The sequence below is a fragment of the Micromesistius poutassou genome (assembly GCF_964030765.1).
Source record: "Micromesistius poutassou genome assembly, chromosome: 2".
Taxonomy (NCBI): Eukaryota; Metazoa; Chordata; class Actinopteri; order Gadiformes; family Gadidae; genus Micromesistius; species Micromesistius poutassou.
In genome coordinates this window covers 22,510,734-22,528,842 of record NC_140272.1, presented here as the reverse complement: position 1 = coordinate 22,528,842, position 18,109 = coordinate 22,510,734, and the positions used below count along the sequence as shown (strand labels likewise).

The 18,109-nt window shown below is 49.9% G+C and overlaps 1 protein-coding gene across 1 annotated transcript; it reads left to right on the top strand.

Moving 5' to 3' along the window:
* The first annotated feature begins 1,626 nt into the window (after positions 1-1,626).
* On the top strand, positions 1,627-17,092 carry txnrd3 (thioredoxin reductase 3). Its single transcript, XM_084464176.1, has 16 exons — positions 1,627-2,049; positions 2,506-2,566; positions 3,455-3,564; positions 4,450-4,557; positions 5,282-5,354; positions 5,451-5,570; positions 6,267-6,409; positions 6,985-7,100; positions 7,476-7,701; positions 8,835-8,927; positions 9,426-9,502; positions 11,405-11,561; positions 12,095-12,202; positions 12,934-13,029; positions 14,667-14,801; positions 16,010-17,092. Exons 1-16 carry the CDS (start codon positions 1,933-1,935, stop codon positions 16,070-16,072), a joined length of 1,803 nt encoding a protein of 600 aa, XP_084320302.1. The 5' UTR covers positions 1,627-1,932; the 3' UTR covers positions 16,073-17,092.
* The last annotated feature ends 1,017 nt before the right edge of the window (positions 17,093-18,109 follow it).

Below are 18,109 nucleotides of genomic sequence, written 5' to 3'. Positions count from 1 at the left end.
AATTCAAAAAAGGGCACATGCAAAAAAATCTTTTTAACAATATATGTCATTTTTATTTTAAATACTGAATTACACTTTTTCAAACACTTCAAATACTAAATCAAGAATTTAACTTGAATTTACAACTTAAAATGAAACATGGAGCCTTACTTCAGACTACATTCACATGAATAAAAAATGCAACTGTGCAAAAAAAATGTAATTTTACATACATTATTAATACTGTGGAAAGGGCTATATCAAATTGTACATAATCCACAATACTGTACACCTTAAAATTTAATATGGAGCCTTAAGTTAGACATTCACACAAATATATCCAAAAAATGCTACTGTTGTCCAAGCAAAATGTAAACATATAGTATTCAAACTATACTGTATCTAGAAAGTGCAATATGACATTTAACATAATAGTAAATCCACAATACTGTACACCTTAGAATGAAATATGGAGCCTTACATCAGACTATATTCACACAAATATTATCCATCCAAAATGCAACAATCTGACATCAAACTATGTGATTGAAATAAAATGTGTGTGTGTGCGTGTGTGTGTGTGTGTGTGTGTGTGTGTGAGAGTGAGTGAGTGAGTGAGACACAAAGAGAGAGAAAGAAAGAAGAGAGTGTGTGCGTGTGTGGAACATACGGCACTCTTCATAAGAGAATCTTTCTGTTAGCCAACTTGCATAAACGAGCCTACTGCCAGAGACACTGAGAGAGAGTAGACATGAAACGGATATGGCCATGTCATGTGGCCAAGTAGTTAGGCCTTCTACAGAGTATACAGATTCAATATAACGATGTATGCTTTCCCTTTGCCATTTCAAAAGGTTTCCCAGATAGGTTAGCTGTATAGCTGGCTGGTAGGCTATAGAAAATAAACCGAGTGGTAGCCACTTTCACAGGTCAGTTAAAACGATGCTTGTTGAAAAGCTTTTGCTGGCAAACATAGGCCTATACTTCAAAATGACACTACAAAACGAGATAACTGTTACAGTTTATTTAGCATTATCAACTTAATGGTTTTGGAAACAACTCGCTGTGTCTGACTCTGTAGTGATCTTACCCTGCGTTGTACCGTCTCTTAAAACAACAAGAGCATCTTGCAGGCAAATTGTGAAAGGTGACGTTGATGGCCTATGACGTCACCCAGCGGCAGCAGCAGCGCGCTGAGCGCCGGTAAACGAGGCTACAAAGTACAACACTTTACTTCTATATTATTACTTTTAGACATTTTTATTTTCGAATAATTGATTCAACATGTTAATGTTTAATTGTTCATGTGTAATTTTACAAAGCATTGAAAATGTAAATGACCACTCAAAAGGGCACTTTGGTCCTTCAGAGGGAAAAGGGCAGGACAGACAGACAGACAGACAGACAGACAGACAGACAGATAGATAGGTGGATAGAGGAGGTGGAGGATCGATGGATAGTATTTATATTTGAAACTTGAAATACTGAACATAATTCACACAACCTCGTCAGAGGAAATGGCCCGCTGTGTAATCTACTCTACTCGAGTAAAAAGGTGGGCGCGGTTACACAAGGTGGGCGCGGTTATCCGCCGATGGGCGGCGTTATCGACAGGTGGGCGGGGTTATTCTACAGCGGAGGCGGAAACGCGGCACGTGATGAACCACAAATCGAGCGCTCTCAGAAGCAGCGACGTAAAAGCCGCTGCGTTTCCCGCGGTTCAGAGACCAGTCCTGCTCCTGAGACTGCGCTGAACGCACCGTCAGCTACACTCACTCCTCGGGAAACACCCGGACGACAATCGACGGCGTATTCTGTCACCAAGTGCAGGTTGTCGTGACCAGGAGGAGCTCTCGCGTTAGTAGCTCGTCGGTTGAAGCTCCCAGGGAGGAGTTCTCGCGTTAGTAGATCCAGTGCCGAAGCGCCCAGGAGTCAGACGGAACAAAAGTAGCAATGCCTCCCGTCGAGAAGGACGCCGGGAAGTCCGGGCTCAAAACCCGAATACAGCAGCTCATCGAGTCCAACCAGGTGATGGTGTTCAGCAAGAGCTACTGTCCGTACTGCGTGAAGGTAAGCCTGCGTGGTGGGGAGGCTGTTTTACTGTGTTTCTACCAGCCGGGTCACTCCTCTCCCAGAAGGGCTGGGTCTACTTGCTGGGTTTACATGCTGGGTCTAATGCCGGGTCTACTAGTTGGGTAAAGCCGCGTTCACACCATAAGCGACCGGGCGGCGCGACTTCATACTTCATACGTTGACTTTGTATGAAGTCCCGCCGCCCCGTCGCTTATGGTGTGAACGCGCCATGCTGCGCCTCTACAGCGGTAATTCACAGACACAGAGATCATCAGATAACTAAGACCTGAGTCAATAGTTAGTCACCTTAACTCGTGAACTGAAGTTTCTATTTCCTGATAGTGAGTCTTAATTAACTAGAAAGCCGCGTTCTCTACCCGGCCTGTCGGGGAAAGGTCACATGAAGTGATAACGTGTTACCGTCACGGTAATAAACCATGACTCTCTCCACAGGTCAAAGACTTGTTCAAAGACCTGGACGTCAAGTGCAATGTGGTGGAGCTGGACCTCGTTGGTGAGAAACGGCTTACATCATCCCTCACATTAAACATTATATGTATATCAGCGTTAGTGACTGAATAGAGTGAAGTCTGCCTTCACATTGAAGATCCTACCAGCATTAGTTATCCTTTGACTATATGCCATTGCAATAATTTCTTTCAGGCCCATATTTCCAAACGACTGGTTTGTCTCCTACTATGGAGAGGTTAACTAATGTAATCCATATACCACTAGACCTTTAGGGGAGACCTTTTATTGAACTGTTAAATGGCTGCAACATGCCGAGTCATCTTCTTCGGAATAACCTGTTCACACCACCTGAGTTTCTTATAGGTTAGATTTTAAACTCATGTCCCACTAATGGTGCACCATTCAGAGCCCTTTAACGATGGTGCCGGTGTTCTGTCAATCTCTGCTACCTAGTGACTCTGCGCATGCGCATGATGAGTATTGGTGTAAAATACACGTACTGTACCCCTGAAATCTCCAATAAAGACGTTATAATACAGTATCAAAATATGCTCCCTGTATTCCTACAGTGTACATGGAGTGAGTGGTATTGTAAAATAACATGTTTCTGTAGTGGGAGCATCGTTTTGATAGAGGCAGTCGGTCAACAGATTAAATACGCTACCAAACACACGAGGCAGCACTTTTTGATAGGGTAGCATGATTTGATAGACTCTGATACTGTATAATAACGTTTTTATTGTAGATTTAAGGGGTACAGTATGTATATTTTACACCAATACTACACCGCGGATCAATAGTGTCGTCATGCGCAGAACCACTAGGTAGCAAAATCTGACAAGGGAGCAGAAATTGGCAGAACAGCGGCGTGCTTTTCTGTTCCCTCCGTGGACGTCCGCTCACTCACTGCCGTTTGTCTCCTCTGCTCCAGAGGAAGGCACTAACTACCAAGAGCTGCTGGTGGAGATGACCGGGCAGAAGACGGTACCCAACGTCTTCATCAACAAGACTCACGTCGGCGGCTGGGACAAAACCAAGCAGGTAGGAGCGTCCCCCGGCCCCCCGGCCCCCAGCTCAGCATAATCAGACGCTTGTTCAGACAGCAGGGAAGAGGTTTGCTTCAAGTAGTGCTTAGAGCGCCGTTCCCCAGCCCTCTCTCGTTGGCATAAAGACGGACCCTCTGAATCTGCCTCCTTTTGTTGTGAGCCCCTCTGTTCTCTGGACCGGCGTGGGGGAGAGGTAGGAGATTGACGTAGTTTCTGTTTTGGCCTACTTATCTTTAAATCTAATTTTTAAATTGGACTAAATGATTTGAAGAGGTGCAATCCTGCTGACGCCCAATGCAGGATTAGTGTTTCTACCGGAGCTTTAAAAACATGACGATACGAACGTAGAATAAACTCTAGACATTCAGCCCCATGTCTTTAGTAAGTCTTTAGTCTTTGGTAACTACAACAAGTGTTAGAGTTTGACTCGTACTCAGTAAGTTAATGGTCCTGGAGAAATGACACTAGTAGGGAACTGTCACACTGCATATTTAGTAGGGGTGGGAAAAATAATCGATTCTTCAATGCATCGCGATTCTCTCTAGAACGATTCCGTCTCGATGCGGAAAAATTAATAATCTGAAACAAATTTAATTTAAAAAATGATATATATATATATCATTTTTATTAAATTAGTTTGCCTGCTGCAGAGCGCTACAGAAAACTCCTTTCTGCCTGCGGGTTCTCTGCGTTGACCTCTGAATCTGAATCTAATCGTGAGGTGCTGAGAGATTCCCTAACATTCAGTCAGCTGTACATGGTTTTATTATAGGATCTCTGCTAGATGACAGAAATGATGAAATAAGTAAAGCATGGTGTACTGGTGGGCTGCCTGATGGAGGGGTGTGCAGACGCTAACCCCTGGTGTCCCCCCCCCCAGGCCCACACCGACGGCCTGCTGCAGCAGCTGCTCAACCCCGACGCAGAAACCTACGACTACGACCTCATCGTCATCGGAGGGGGGTCCGGGGGGCTGGCCTGCTCCAAGGTCTGCTTCAACAGGACACTGTGTGTGTGATAACATGACACTGTGTTAACAGGACACTGTGTGTGTGTGATAACATGACACTGTGTTAACAGGACAGTGTGTGTGTGTGTGTGTGTGTGTGTGTGTGTGTGTGTGTGTGTGTGTGTGTGTGTGTGTGTGTGTGTGTGTGTGTGTGTGTGTGTGTGTGTGTGTGTGTGTGTGTGTGTGTGTGTGTGTGTGTGTGTGTGTTATAACATGACACTGTTAACATGACTGTGTGTGTTAACATGACACTGTGTTAACATGACACTGTGTGTGTGTGATAACATGACACAGTGTTAACATGACACTGTGTGTGTGTGATAACATGACACAGTGTTAACATGACACTGTGTGTGTGTGATAACATGACTCTGTGTTAACATGACACTGTGTGTGTGTGTTATAACATGACACTGTGTTAACATGACACTGTGTGTGTGTGATAACATGACACTATGTTAACAGGACACTGTGTGTGTGTGTGTGTGTGTGTGTGTGTTATAACATGACACTGTGTTAACATGACACTGTGTGTTAACATGACACTGTGTTAACATGACACTGTGTTAACATGACACTGTGTGTTAACATGACACTGTGTGTGTGTGCCCACATGACACGGCGTGTGTGTTAACATGACACTGTTAACCTGTGTGTGTGTGTGTGTGTATGTGTTGACGTCACTCTGTGTGCCTCCTGACAGGAAGCGGCCACGCTGGGGAAGAAGGTGATGGTGCTGGACTACGTGGTGCCCACCCCCAAAGGGACCACCTGGGGTGAGTGGGCCGCTCCTCTGCGCTCTGCACCACGCCCGCCCCGCGGCGAGGCCCGCCCCGTCTAAATCAGCTTTGTTTTGGCGTGTTTGGGCGCAGGTCTCGGCGGTACGTGCGTCAACGTGGGCTGCATCCCCAAGAAGCTGATGCACCAGACGGCCCTGCTGGGCACGGCCATGCAGGACGCCCGCAAGTACGGCTGGGAGTACGACGAGAGCGGTGAGTGGCCCCGCCCCGCAGCCCCGCCCTCTGCCCGCCCGCCCGCGTGTGACGAGAGACGCGGTGCGGTCGAAACCACCACGTAGCAACATCCTGTTCCTCCCCCCCCTCTTTACACGTGGCCCATTGTGAAATGGTACAATCCACCTTATTCCGCCACCGTTCTATTTCCCATGATTCATAGCGGCTCGTCGGGTTTCCATTTTTCCCGGTCGAGTGCCGTTTACATAGCGGCTGGCGCGTGTCCTGAAGGCTACAGCGATGGTTTTAAAAGTTGTGTATTACATAAGGTCACAATGGCAAGTCGACGGTGGCTACACACGGAACCCATCCTCTCACTGAAGTACCACCAGCTACGTATTCTCACTAAAGTACCACCAGCTACGTATTCTCACTAAAGTACCACCAGCTACGTATTCTCACTAAAGTACCACCAGCTACGTATTCTCACTAAAGTACCACCAGAGACGTATTCTCACTAAAGTACCAGCAGCTCACTTCTCTCACTTTCTCACTTCTAACCGGAAATGGGATACCGGACTACTTGTAGTCATGGCGGTGCGCATTGCTTAGCCTGGAATAAGGCGGATAAGAGATCATTATTCTAAAACTAAACGGGGGGGGGGAAAGGAGATGGCCGTTGATGCTTGAGGCAGAGTAATAATGACCCCCCCCCCCCCCTCTCCTCTGAACCAGTGAAACACAACTGGGAGGCCATGAAGGAGGCCATCAACAACTACATCGGCTCGCTGAACTGGGGCTACCGGGTGGCACTGAGGGACAAGAATGTCAACTATGTCAACGCCTACGCAGAGTTTGTGGAGCCGCACAAAATAAAGGTACCAGTCCGGCTCACCTCGCGCCAACCGAGAGCACGAGAACGCGTCACCGGAATGGGAGACGGTTGGTGGCCAATGCGGTCTGGCTGCTCTGTTGTGTTGTGTAACGTTGTGTTACATTTGTGTGTGTGTGTGTGTGTGTGTGGGTGCGGCCCCTGGGGTGCGGGCCGGTTGTTTCCTTTGTGTGTTTAATCGTCTTCCAGGTAGGGGTGTGGATATGAATCGATTATACAGCCGACGATTCGATGCGGAAATTCGTCAGCGAGAGTATAAAACAAAAAAGAAAGTGTTTTTACAGTGAATAGGCTGATTGCCGTACTAGACCTGCACACTGAGCACTAAAGTGTGTATAGAATACTGTTTCTGTATTCTCAATAAAAGGCAAATGATACATATTTTTGTTGATTTATTTGATAGATATTATATTAATAGATATAGTGTAAAAAATATTGTATCTAATCTTATCGCGGGGAATTCTGAAGTATGGAAAATAATCGCGCCGTTGTCTTGATAAATGGACATGGTATGGCCTGGTCACTAAGGCTCTGATCCCCCCCCACCCCACCCCCCCCCAGGCCACGACAAAGCGCGGGAAGGAGACGGTGCACACGGCGGCCCGCTTCGTCCTGGCCACCGGCGAGCGGCCTCGCTACCTGGGCATCCCCGGGGACAAGGAGTACTGCATCACCAGGTACGGCCCCGCCCCGCCGCCGCCGCCGCCACCGCTCCCCCGGGCCCGCCAATCACGGCTCTGACGCTGCGCTGGGCACCCGAGGGGGCCAATCAGGGGCGGTTCCGTCCACACAGCGCTATCTGGTGTTAAGTCATCACCCCCGCTTGGTCTGCAAACACAACAAACACACCTGCATGTGTTATTTCCGGGTTATCATTTCCCAGTTTTCCCATCAGTCCGATTTTAGTTTTTATTGTTCCGCGATCCATCCCCCCTGAGACGTCGTCCTGCCACCCCAGCACCCCCGGGTGGCCTTCAGGACCTGACCCGGGTGGTTGATGGCGCCTGCTGAGCCTCTGGTTCTGTGTGCTTCTGCCCCCCCCCCCCCCACAGCGACGACCTGTTCTCCCTGCCCTACTGCCCCGGGAAGACCCTGCTGATCGGGGCGTCCTACGTGGCGCTGGAGTGCGCGGGCTTCCTGGCGGGGCTGGGCCTGGACGTCACGGTCATGGTGCGCTCCATCCTGCTGCGGGGCTTCGACCAGGACATGGCCAACCGCGCCGGGGAGCACATGGAGGAGCACGGCGTCAAGTTCCTCCGCAAATACGTGCCTGTCAAGGTGTGTGTGTGTGTGTGTGTGTACAGGCTTGGGGGTGGATGGGTGGGTGTCATCCGTAGGCAAATAGTGGGGAGCAGACTTAATTGCATGAGAGCCGAGCTAATGCAGTTCCACTAGTTGGTATTAACTAGTGGTAGTGAGTATTTCTGTATGGATCACGTTGGCCAGGTGGCCCTCCCTCTGCTAATGTACCGGCAACATGCATTTTTTCCGGAAGTGGGTCAATGATTGCTCGGTCCACTTGGATGTGGCAAACTCTGAGCTGTACGTTGTTAATGTCAAATCCCTCTTATTGAATCCTATTTTTTTTCCACCAGGAAGCTGTGGTTGTGTGAGGTCACTTGAGGGCAGCTCTTCTGAATGTGTCATGATTGCTTTGTCTGCCCCCATTAAGACACCATGACTCTAAAAGCCCACTTCAGGCATGACTAATGTTAATGTTTCTATCACAGGTCCAGTCCTGACAGGCCCACAGACCTTTTATATCAGATAACTGCTGCCGTTTGATCTCACTGTACCTTCAGGGTGGCCCTCTTGTCACATGGGCCATTAGCTCAGCGACCGTTTCTGTTTGTCAAAGCGAGACGGTTTGAAGGCACATCTAGCGCCGTTCAGCATGCTGTGATAAACGTGATCTCCTCTGACCTGAGCTGTGTGCAAAATCGTTCCCTGTTCCCTCACTCACTATTCCCTAGTGTAGTGTTTATGACGTAGTGAACTGTATAGGGAACGAACGAACGACAATTCAGACACTACGCTGAACATTTGTGAACGTCATTTGCGTCGGTAAATACACGACCGCATTGCATTGTGGTATATGGGAGTAACATGTAGGGAACATTGTTTGTTCACTCACATGTTGGGTATTTTATAGTCCTCTATACAGTGAATGAAGTTAACCACTGAGAATTCAAACACCGCTACAAAATGGCGAGCACCCTATATAGTGCACTACATCCCTGATAGGGAACGCTTTGGAACACAGCGTTGATCTGAGCTCGACGCCAGACGGACGTGAGCCTGTCCGTCAGGGGTCAGGGGTCAGGCAGAGGAAGAAACCCCCCGTTCAGAAAGCCGTGTTGGGTGGTGCGGTTGGACCGGGGAGGGGCTGACGTGTGTGTGTGTGTTTGCAGGTGGAGGAGCTGGAAGCAGGGACTCCAGGAAGGCTCCGGGTCACCGCCAAGTCCACGGAGAGCGACGAGTTGCTGGAGGGCGAGTACAACACGGTACGTCCACCGCCCGTCCCTCTCCTCCCCCCTCCCCCCCCCCGCCTCCTTCATGTGTGAGCTCAGATAGGTGTTTGAAAAGAGGATCCGTCTAGGTGTTGAAATAACGATCACGTCGGTGTGGATTGCATTTGCTGCAACCGTATGGCAACGGCACACCTTAAAGGCTCCTACTACTGTGGACAACTGAACAAACGCATTTCAATAAAGCCGAGCGTGACAGACGCGCAGCGAGCAGAAACTGCTACTCGCTATTGTCAACTGACCGGTTTCTATGATCAACACCGTGGCATCTTGTTGACATGATAACAAGACGGATTAGGCATTTCGCAACCGTTTTTTTTTGTCTTGGCCATGCGACTTGCCCTCTGCATTAGTCATGGTAACTACTGGTTATGGTTATGTGATTATCTGTCCTGCCGTCGCCATGTCAACACTACGCCTCTACACGCATGCACGGCTGTGAGGAACTCATGCGAGATGCTTCCTTGATCCCAGGTCCTGATCGCCGTGGGTCGAGATGCGTGCACCGACAAGATCGGGCTGTCCCTGGCCGGGGTCAAAGTCAACCCGCAGTGAGTGCCTCTGCTCTGGGCTCTACGCCCCGCCTGCCCCCCCCCCCCCACCCCCTGCTGCTGCTGCTGCCTGTAGCGCGTACGCTGGCCCTTTAAGAGCCGCACCATCACCGTGATTCAGCACTTTGGGCCCAGCGGGGGGGGAGGGGTGTGTGTGTGTGTGTGTGTGTCGTTAGCCTGGAGGGTTTATCAGCTTCCACAGGTCTGTTTGTTTTATGTCGAGTGCGGGAAGTTGGTCATGGAAATTTGTTTCAAGTCAGTCATTGTGAAAACGTAATTACATTAAATCCATTTTGTGTGTGTGTGTGTGTGTGTGTGTGTGTGTGTGTGTGTGTGTGTGTGTGTGTGTGTGTGTGTGTGTGTGTGTGTGTGTGTGTGTGTGTGTGTGTGTGTGTGTGTGTGTGTGTGCGTGTGCGCACACATGGTGGTGACATGTTGGCAGTTTAAGACGACGGCAACACTTATCTCGAGGGGAGAGCTCTATGCTGTACTTTCTCAACAAATGTGTTTGTGTTAGGAGACAATTTCTATTTCTGATTCTATTTGTCATTCATAGTTTAGTTGAGTGTGGGCTCGGTGCTGCCTGGGGCCCGGTGTCGACGGGCTTTGGCGTCATGTGCTCCGGTCTCATGACTATAGCAGTGTCTGCGCGGTGTTGAAGGTCAGCCAGCCGGGGGTGCAGAGACCATCACCAGTTTAACCTGTGGTGCCACGCAGACATCTTCACCTTCATCTTGGCTGTTGTAGAACGTCTGTAATCCTACTGATCAGTGTGTGCACGGAGAGACAAAGGCCCTGTCCCCATTCTCCCCCTTCCCCTAGCTTTGAGCCCTAACCCTACATTTTGCCCCCCTGCCTTTAGTGCAGCCTGTAGGTTTAGTAGCATAGTGCATAGACCTGCCCTTCTCCAGCTCTCCTGGAGTTCATTCAGACTGTTACGGATTGATAATACATTTAAATAAATATAATAAGACCAGCAGCGATGAGATGGAAGGAGATTGGTTATTAGGTTACCCGCTGTGTCCATGGAAATAAAGGATTGGATGATGCAGGCTAACGACAAGAGGCTACCGCAATTAGCTAGTTAAAAATAAATGTCTTCAGTCCTCTTATGCTCTGGAGGAGACCGTTGAAAGAGGAAACCAATCTACGGAGGAAGAGAACGGCTATCAGATCAGAGGCACTGATGGGCTCGCTGTGAGATATCACAAGCCTCTCCACGCCCACGTCACCACTGGTGTAGGCAATAGCCATTATGGCTTTTTATAACTAGATAGAAAGATGGTCCTTTGTTACAACAGCCCCCCCCACCAGCAGTGGAAAACACAGGATAAGACACAATAAAAAGTACTAAGTACTAATGGAAATAAAAACAGACGCAAAGGTAAAGACAAATGGGGCAAAGAAAACAAAAAGTATACATTTTAACGTGGCTAATGCTGCGTTCCAGGGACACTTTTTAGCCCGTAAGTTAGGAGCTGGTACCAGGAGTACAACGATCTGGGACGAGTTGGGTAGTGAGTTGAGTAGTGATTTGGGTAGTGAGTTGAGTAGTGAGTTGGGTAGTGAGTTGAGTAGTAAGTTGCGGGATGACTGCCGTTCCAGGGCGCTTTCACGGGTAGAAGGTTGTGAGAAACACAGGTTACGGGTTACCATAAGTACCACTACTTCACAGTACTACTACTACTAACTACACTGGATGGCTTGCTTACACCTTACTAAAATGATGCACGTTATGGGCGGTAGCTAACGTACTTTCTCCCTCACATGTTGACCACACTGAGTTTTGCGAAGGCCTCCCGATCTGACCCAGAGGCCGCGCCCCCTCTCCCCTCTCTCCCCCCTCTCCCCTCTCTCCCCTCCCCTCCCCTCCCTCCCCTCTCTCCTCTCTCTCCTCTCCAGGAACGGGAAGGTCCCGGTGGACGAGGAGGAGCAGACCAACGTGCCTCACATCTACGCCATCGGGGACATCCTGGAGGGCAAGTGGGAGCTGACCCCCGTGGCCATCCAGGCGGGCAAGCTGCTGGCCCGCCGGCTCTACGCCGGGGCCACCCTCAAGGTACGCGCTCGCACTCAGCACCCACGTGTTAGAGACGCCGGTGGTGCGCACCGGCGTGTGCGTATGTGCGCTCGCACACGAACACGTACGTGCACTCCCGACAACGTGTGTGTGTGTCTCTGTCTCTGTGTGTCTGTCTGTCTGTCTGTCTGTCTGTCTGTCTGTCTGTCTCTGTCTCTCTGTGTGGGTGTCTGTCTCTGTGTGTCTGTCTCTCTGTGTGTCTCTGTCTCTCTCTCTGTCTCAATGGCCCCTCTCCCCCTGTGTCTCTCTCTCTCTCTCTCTGTCTCTCTGTCTCTCTCTCTCTGTCTCTCTGTGTGTCTCAATGCCCCCTCTCCCCCTGTGTCTCTCTCTCTCTCTCTGTCTCTCTGTCTCTCTCTCTCTGTGTGTCTCAATGCCCCCTCTCCCCCTGTCTCTCTCTCTCTCTCTGTGTGTGTGTCTCTCTCTCTGTCTCAATGCCCCCTCTCCCCCTGTCTCACTCTCTCTGTGTCTCTCTCTCCCCCGGTGTGTGTCTCACTCTCTCTCTGTGTCTCCAGTGCGACTACGTCAACGTACCCACCACGGTGTTCACCCCGCTGGAGTACGGCTGCTGCGGGCGGTCTGAGGAGAAGGCCATCGAGATGTACGGCGAGGAGAACCTGGAGGTGAGAATCTCTCAGCCAGGAGCGCCCCCCCCCCCGCCGCTGCACTGAATCATTCAGGCCGCCGGTGTCGGGTTCACCGGAGTCATGAGTCATGAGGAGGAGAGCTGCTCATCATGACTGGCTCTGGTCCCGTAGAGCGGCGGGTGACTTGCACTTTTAACTGAATGACTGCGCAGTCTGAGCCTCCTCCCCCTGACGCAGGTGCTGCTGATTAATTCAAATTCAATTGTGTCTGTATCGCGCTTAATCACCGCTACAGACTCAAAGGGCAAAACAGGCCGTATGTTTATGACCCCCCCCCCCCGACCCTAGCCCCCCAGAGGGCAGGAAAGAAGTCCCTTAATTAGTTAATTAGCCAGGGGGAACGCAGAGTGGGGACCCCTCCTCACAGGGGTGGGCGGGAGTGCAATGGGGGTGCCATGATTGACAGACAGACATGCCTCTATACAGGCAAAACGTTTTAATTCGGTGCTGGCTTGGGTTAACCATGAGGAGAGTCCAGGTATGCAGCTGCAGTCCCCGCAAGAAGCTAGAACACAGAGTAATGTGGGGAAGTGCATACTGGAAACGTAGACTGCTGCTAATTTAGTAACGACACAAACGAGCACAAACAAACACGCATGGATACAATCAGAAACGTTATCATGACCAGACACTGTCACGCATCATCCGTGCATTCGGTATCCTTTCCGTTTCTGTTTTGTGATTCCGATGTCGCGTCCCGTCTGTAGATCTACCACTCCCTCTTCTGGCCCCTGGAGTTCACCGTGGCCAACAGAGACAACAACAAGTGCTACTCCAAGATCATCTGCAATAAGCTGGACAACGTAAGCCCCCCCGCTGCACACACCACCGCCTTAGGTACCCCCTGACCGTTTGGAGTCAGTCAGGATTGTGATGTCCGAAACAGGCGATGTGTGACTGGTAGAGCTTTCAATCTTCCTCTAATCCCATTAGAATTTCATTCTTCATTCTGCCACAGTTAAACGTTCTGTTCACTAGAGGGCATTCTACCAATAAACACTTCTTTCTTGCCATGTAAACAATAGTGAGTAAAAAAAAACAGATGTATTCTAGCCAGAGAATACATAAGTTTAACCAATCACATTCAAGTATTTTTATCATAGTCAACCATGGAGACTGTACACGTTGTGAGATATGGTTGAGCTAACGGCCTATTTACATTTCTCAACACAGTGTTCCTACTGCAGCCATAGTGGTAAACTACCATCATAGACCTATATATGTATTGATCATCCATAGTGGTAAACTACCATCATAGACCTATATATGTATTGATCAGCCATAGTGGTAAACTACCATCATAGACCTATATATGTATTGATCATCCATAGTGGTAAACTACCATCATAGACCTATATATGTATTGATCATCCATAGTGGTAAACTACCATCATAGACCTATATATGTATTGATCATCCATAGTGGTAAACTACCATCATAGACCTATATATGTATTGATCATCCATAGTGGTAAACTACCATCATAGACCTATATATGTATTGATCATCCATAGTGGTAAACTACCATCATAGACCTATATATGTATTGATCATCCATAGTGGTAAACTACCATCATAGACCTATATATGTATTGATCATCCATAGTGGTAAACTACCATCATAGACCTATATATGTATTGATCATCCATAGTGGTAAACTACCATCATAGACCTATATATGTATTGATCATCCATAGTGGTAAACTACCATCATAGACCTATATATGTATTGATCATCCATAGTGGTAAACTACCATCATAGACCTATATATGTATTGATCATCCATAGTGGTAAACTACATCATAGACCTATATATGTATTGATCATCCATAGTGGTAAACTACATCATAGACCTATATATGTATTGATCATCCATAGTGGTAAACTACCATCATAGACCTATATATGTATTGATCATCCATAGTGGTAAACTACATCATAGACCTATATATGTATTGATCATCCATAGTGGTAAACTACCATCATAGACCTATATATGTATTGATCATCCATAGTGGTAAACTACCATCATAGACCTATATATGTATTGATCATCCATAGTGGTAAACTACCATCATAGACCTATATATGTATTGATCATTCTTCTTGATGGCGGTCGGCGCTACAAGGGAATGTTTAACGTCACCTCGGTACCTGAATGTGGGGGCCTTTCACATGGAGCTGTGCGGTTGTATGGCAGCAGCTTTGTTTTGGATACAAACTAAATCATCTTATTCCCACATGCCGGTAGGCCACGGTGAAACCGGAGAGATTTGCATACGCTAGCCAACAACCCGTTCCTAAAAGTCTAAATAAACACGTTTAAACAGTCACTTCAGCATTGGAACAGCCTGTGTTATTGGAGCTCTGGGTTAGTCCTGGGCCGCTGAGCTGCGGTTCCACGGCCCTCGTGACGCTGACCTGTGTGTCACCCCAGGACCGGGTGATCGGCTTCCACTACCTGGGGCCCAACGCCGGCGAGGTGACGCAGGGCTACGGCGTGGCCATCAAGTGCGGCGTCACCAAGGAGCAGCTGGACAACACCATCGGGATCCACCCCACCTGCGCCGAGGTGAGCCCCGCACACCGCCACGCCACGCCACGCCACGCCACACACCACCACGTCACACACCACCACGCCACACACCACCACCGCCACACACCACCACGCCACACACCACCACCGTCACACACCACCACCGCCACACACCACCACGTCACACACCACCACGTCACACACCACCACGTCACACACCACCACGTCACACACCACCACGCCACGCCACGCCACGCCACACACCACCACGTCACACACCACCACGCCACGCCACGCCACACACCACCACGCCACACACCACCACGCCACGCCACGCCACACACCACCACGCCACACACCACCACGCCACGCCACGCCACACACCACCACGCCACACACCACCACGCCACGCCACGCCACACACCACCACGCCACACACCACCACGCCACGCCACGCCACACACCACCACGCCACACACCACCACGCCACGCCATGTCACACACCACCACGCCACACACCACCACCGCCACACACCACCACGCCACACACCACCACGTCACACACCACCACGCCACACACCACCACGCCACACACCACCACGTCACACACCACCACGCCACACACCACCACCGCCACACACCACCACGTCACACACCACCACCGTCACACACCACCACGTCACACACCACCACGCCACACACCACCACGTCACACACCACCACGTCACACACCACCACGTCACACACCACCACGCCACACACCACCACGTCACACACCACCACGCCACACACCACCACGCCACACACCACCACCGCCACACACCACCACCGTCACACACCACCACCACGCCACACACCACCACCACGCCACACACCACCACCACGCCACACACCACCACCGCCACACACCACCACCGCCACACACCACCACGTCACACACCACCACGTCACACACCACCACGTCACACACCACCACGTCACACACCACCACGCCACACACCACCACGCCACACACCACCACCACCACGCCACCACCGCCACACACCACCACGCCACACACCACCACCACGCCACACACCACCACGCCACACACCACCACGTCACACACCACCACGTCACACACCACCACGTCACACACCGCCACCGCTCCTCTGAGTAGCACCCACAGGTCACTTCACCACGTTTTGGTTACTGGTTCAGTTGAATCTAATTGTGTGTGTGTGTGTGTGTGTGTGTACACACAGATGTTCACCACGTTGGACGTGACCAAGAGCTCCGGGGGCGACATCGCCCAGGCGGGTTGCTGAGGTTAAGCCCTGCTGCGTCAGCCACCGCTGCCCTCACCTGTAGCTCTTCTCTCCCGCACGCGGCGGCAAACATCAGCCAACCTCGGCTCACCTCGGGCCACGCCCCCTGCTACGCTGACCAATAGTATCGGCAGGTAGGCTGGGGGGGGTCTGTGGTGCGGCTGAGGGTTCCGTGGGGGGAGAGCAGAGGCCGGGGCGTCCCGCGCCGGTACTCTTGACGTCTACGTCTGTGAGGGCAGACTGCTGAACAGCGGGGTTACTTCCTGCTTCCTGTGGGGCCTTCCCCCCGTGACTCCTCCCAGAAGAGTGCCACACACACACACACACGGTGTGTGTGGCGCTGGTTTATGAAGTCCTGGCCTGTAACCTCCGCGGAGGGGGGCGAGGACGGATGTCCTTCTGAGGGGACCGCGGGGGGGGCCTCGCGCCTCGGTCCCATAGGGGACCACCCGTAGGTTTGGAATGAACAAATGGTGTCGGGGCTCCAGGTTGATAACTGAAATGGAGTGCTTGTTTAATTTATCTCGATAAACGTCCAGAAGGCATTTTTGTTAGTTGCAAATACGCCGTTTTTAGAACTAAAAGTTTGATATGCTGTGAACCGCGCAGGGTTCAACACCTCAGCCTTGCCGTCTCCACCGGCAGGCTGGTTTTCTTTCTATTTGTGTTTTTTTTTTTTTTGTGTGTTTTTTTTTTTTTTCCACAGTCGGCATTCAAATGTTTTCAAGCCTTGGATGTGCTTCATCAGAGCACTTTCAACTGAATTGAAATGATGACGCCCAGTGTGTTCTGACTGTCGCCCATCTGATGATCACTTGGTTTGTCTGTCTGTTTACTTCATGTAGGTCTTGGTTTATCTCACCGTGTGTCTTGAATAATGTCTATGTATCCCATCTTCATTCTTACCTGTGTCCGCTCTTTGCATCGTTTGGATCGTTTGGAACACCGGAGATACTGGGGTGTCTCACCACTAGATGAATTCTCCTTTTCAAAACCTCAATAAAAGATGTATGCACTTGGGCTTGTGTTGGTTATTTGATAGCTGGTTTCATTTAGGGTGGACAATGCGATATGCAGATTGATTCTTCCTCTTTATTCCGTCCACACCACTGGAGGAGGAGGAGGAGGCCGTGTCTGAAGGGCTCTGTTGTGAAACCGTGTCCGTTGACCGTCGTCCAACCGCCAAGTTCTATGGCAACTCCAGCGTGTCCGGTTGCAGAACATCGCCATGGAGACGCATAGCTCAGATGTGGTAACTTGCCACCCGTGTGTTGTCAGTACAGCTGTGGTCATATCCTCTTCACGAGGCCCCATTCATCTCCCTGCGCTCTGATCAAAGGATAAATGGGTTTGGGGTTGTTTTTTTTTTTGTACTTGCAGGTACTGTGGATCAAAATGGTTTGGACAAAGGGGCTGTTTAGCATGGCAGACAGACAGCTGGCTGCGCTTCTATTCGGGGATAGGGCCCTTTCTCAGCTGAGCCGTGGTCACCATCAATGGCCTCCTCTGGTGTGAAGCTTTTGTCTGGTTTCCGGGCCTGTCGGGCTCTGATGTATTATGGTTCGTCACCTGCCTCCCATGACAACTCAGGCGGATGAATTTGTCATTGTGTTTACTGTTTTGATGTAGGAAACGTATAGGCCTAGAACAACTTGGTTTGCTTATTATTATTATTTTTTTATGAAGACGAGCAGACGGTATAGGGATGTAAAGTTATAAGAACTTGAAGCATTTAAAAACTAGACTGCCACACAGGAAAGCACAATTCAACTAACTAGAATTTAGCAGCAGGCTCCAATTACCTCCATTAGTGTTCGGTCCTCTGAGAATACCGTCACATGTCAAGTGACATAAGTCAAGTCATTCCTCGTCACAATGACTTGCTGGTTTTAACACTTATCTCTGATCCTTATCTCCAATGCCTGTTTAGTCAATTCATGAAGCAGCCATATTTGTAGTCTCTTAATGGAATAAATCAACCTCACGTAGGACTTATCGTTTTAACAGACTGGGCAAAAGTGACTTGGAACTTTAACC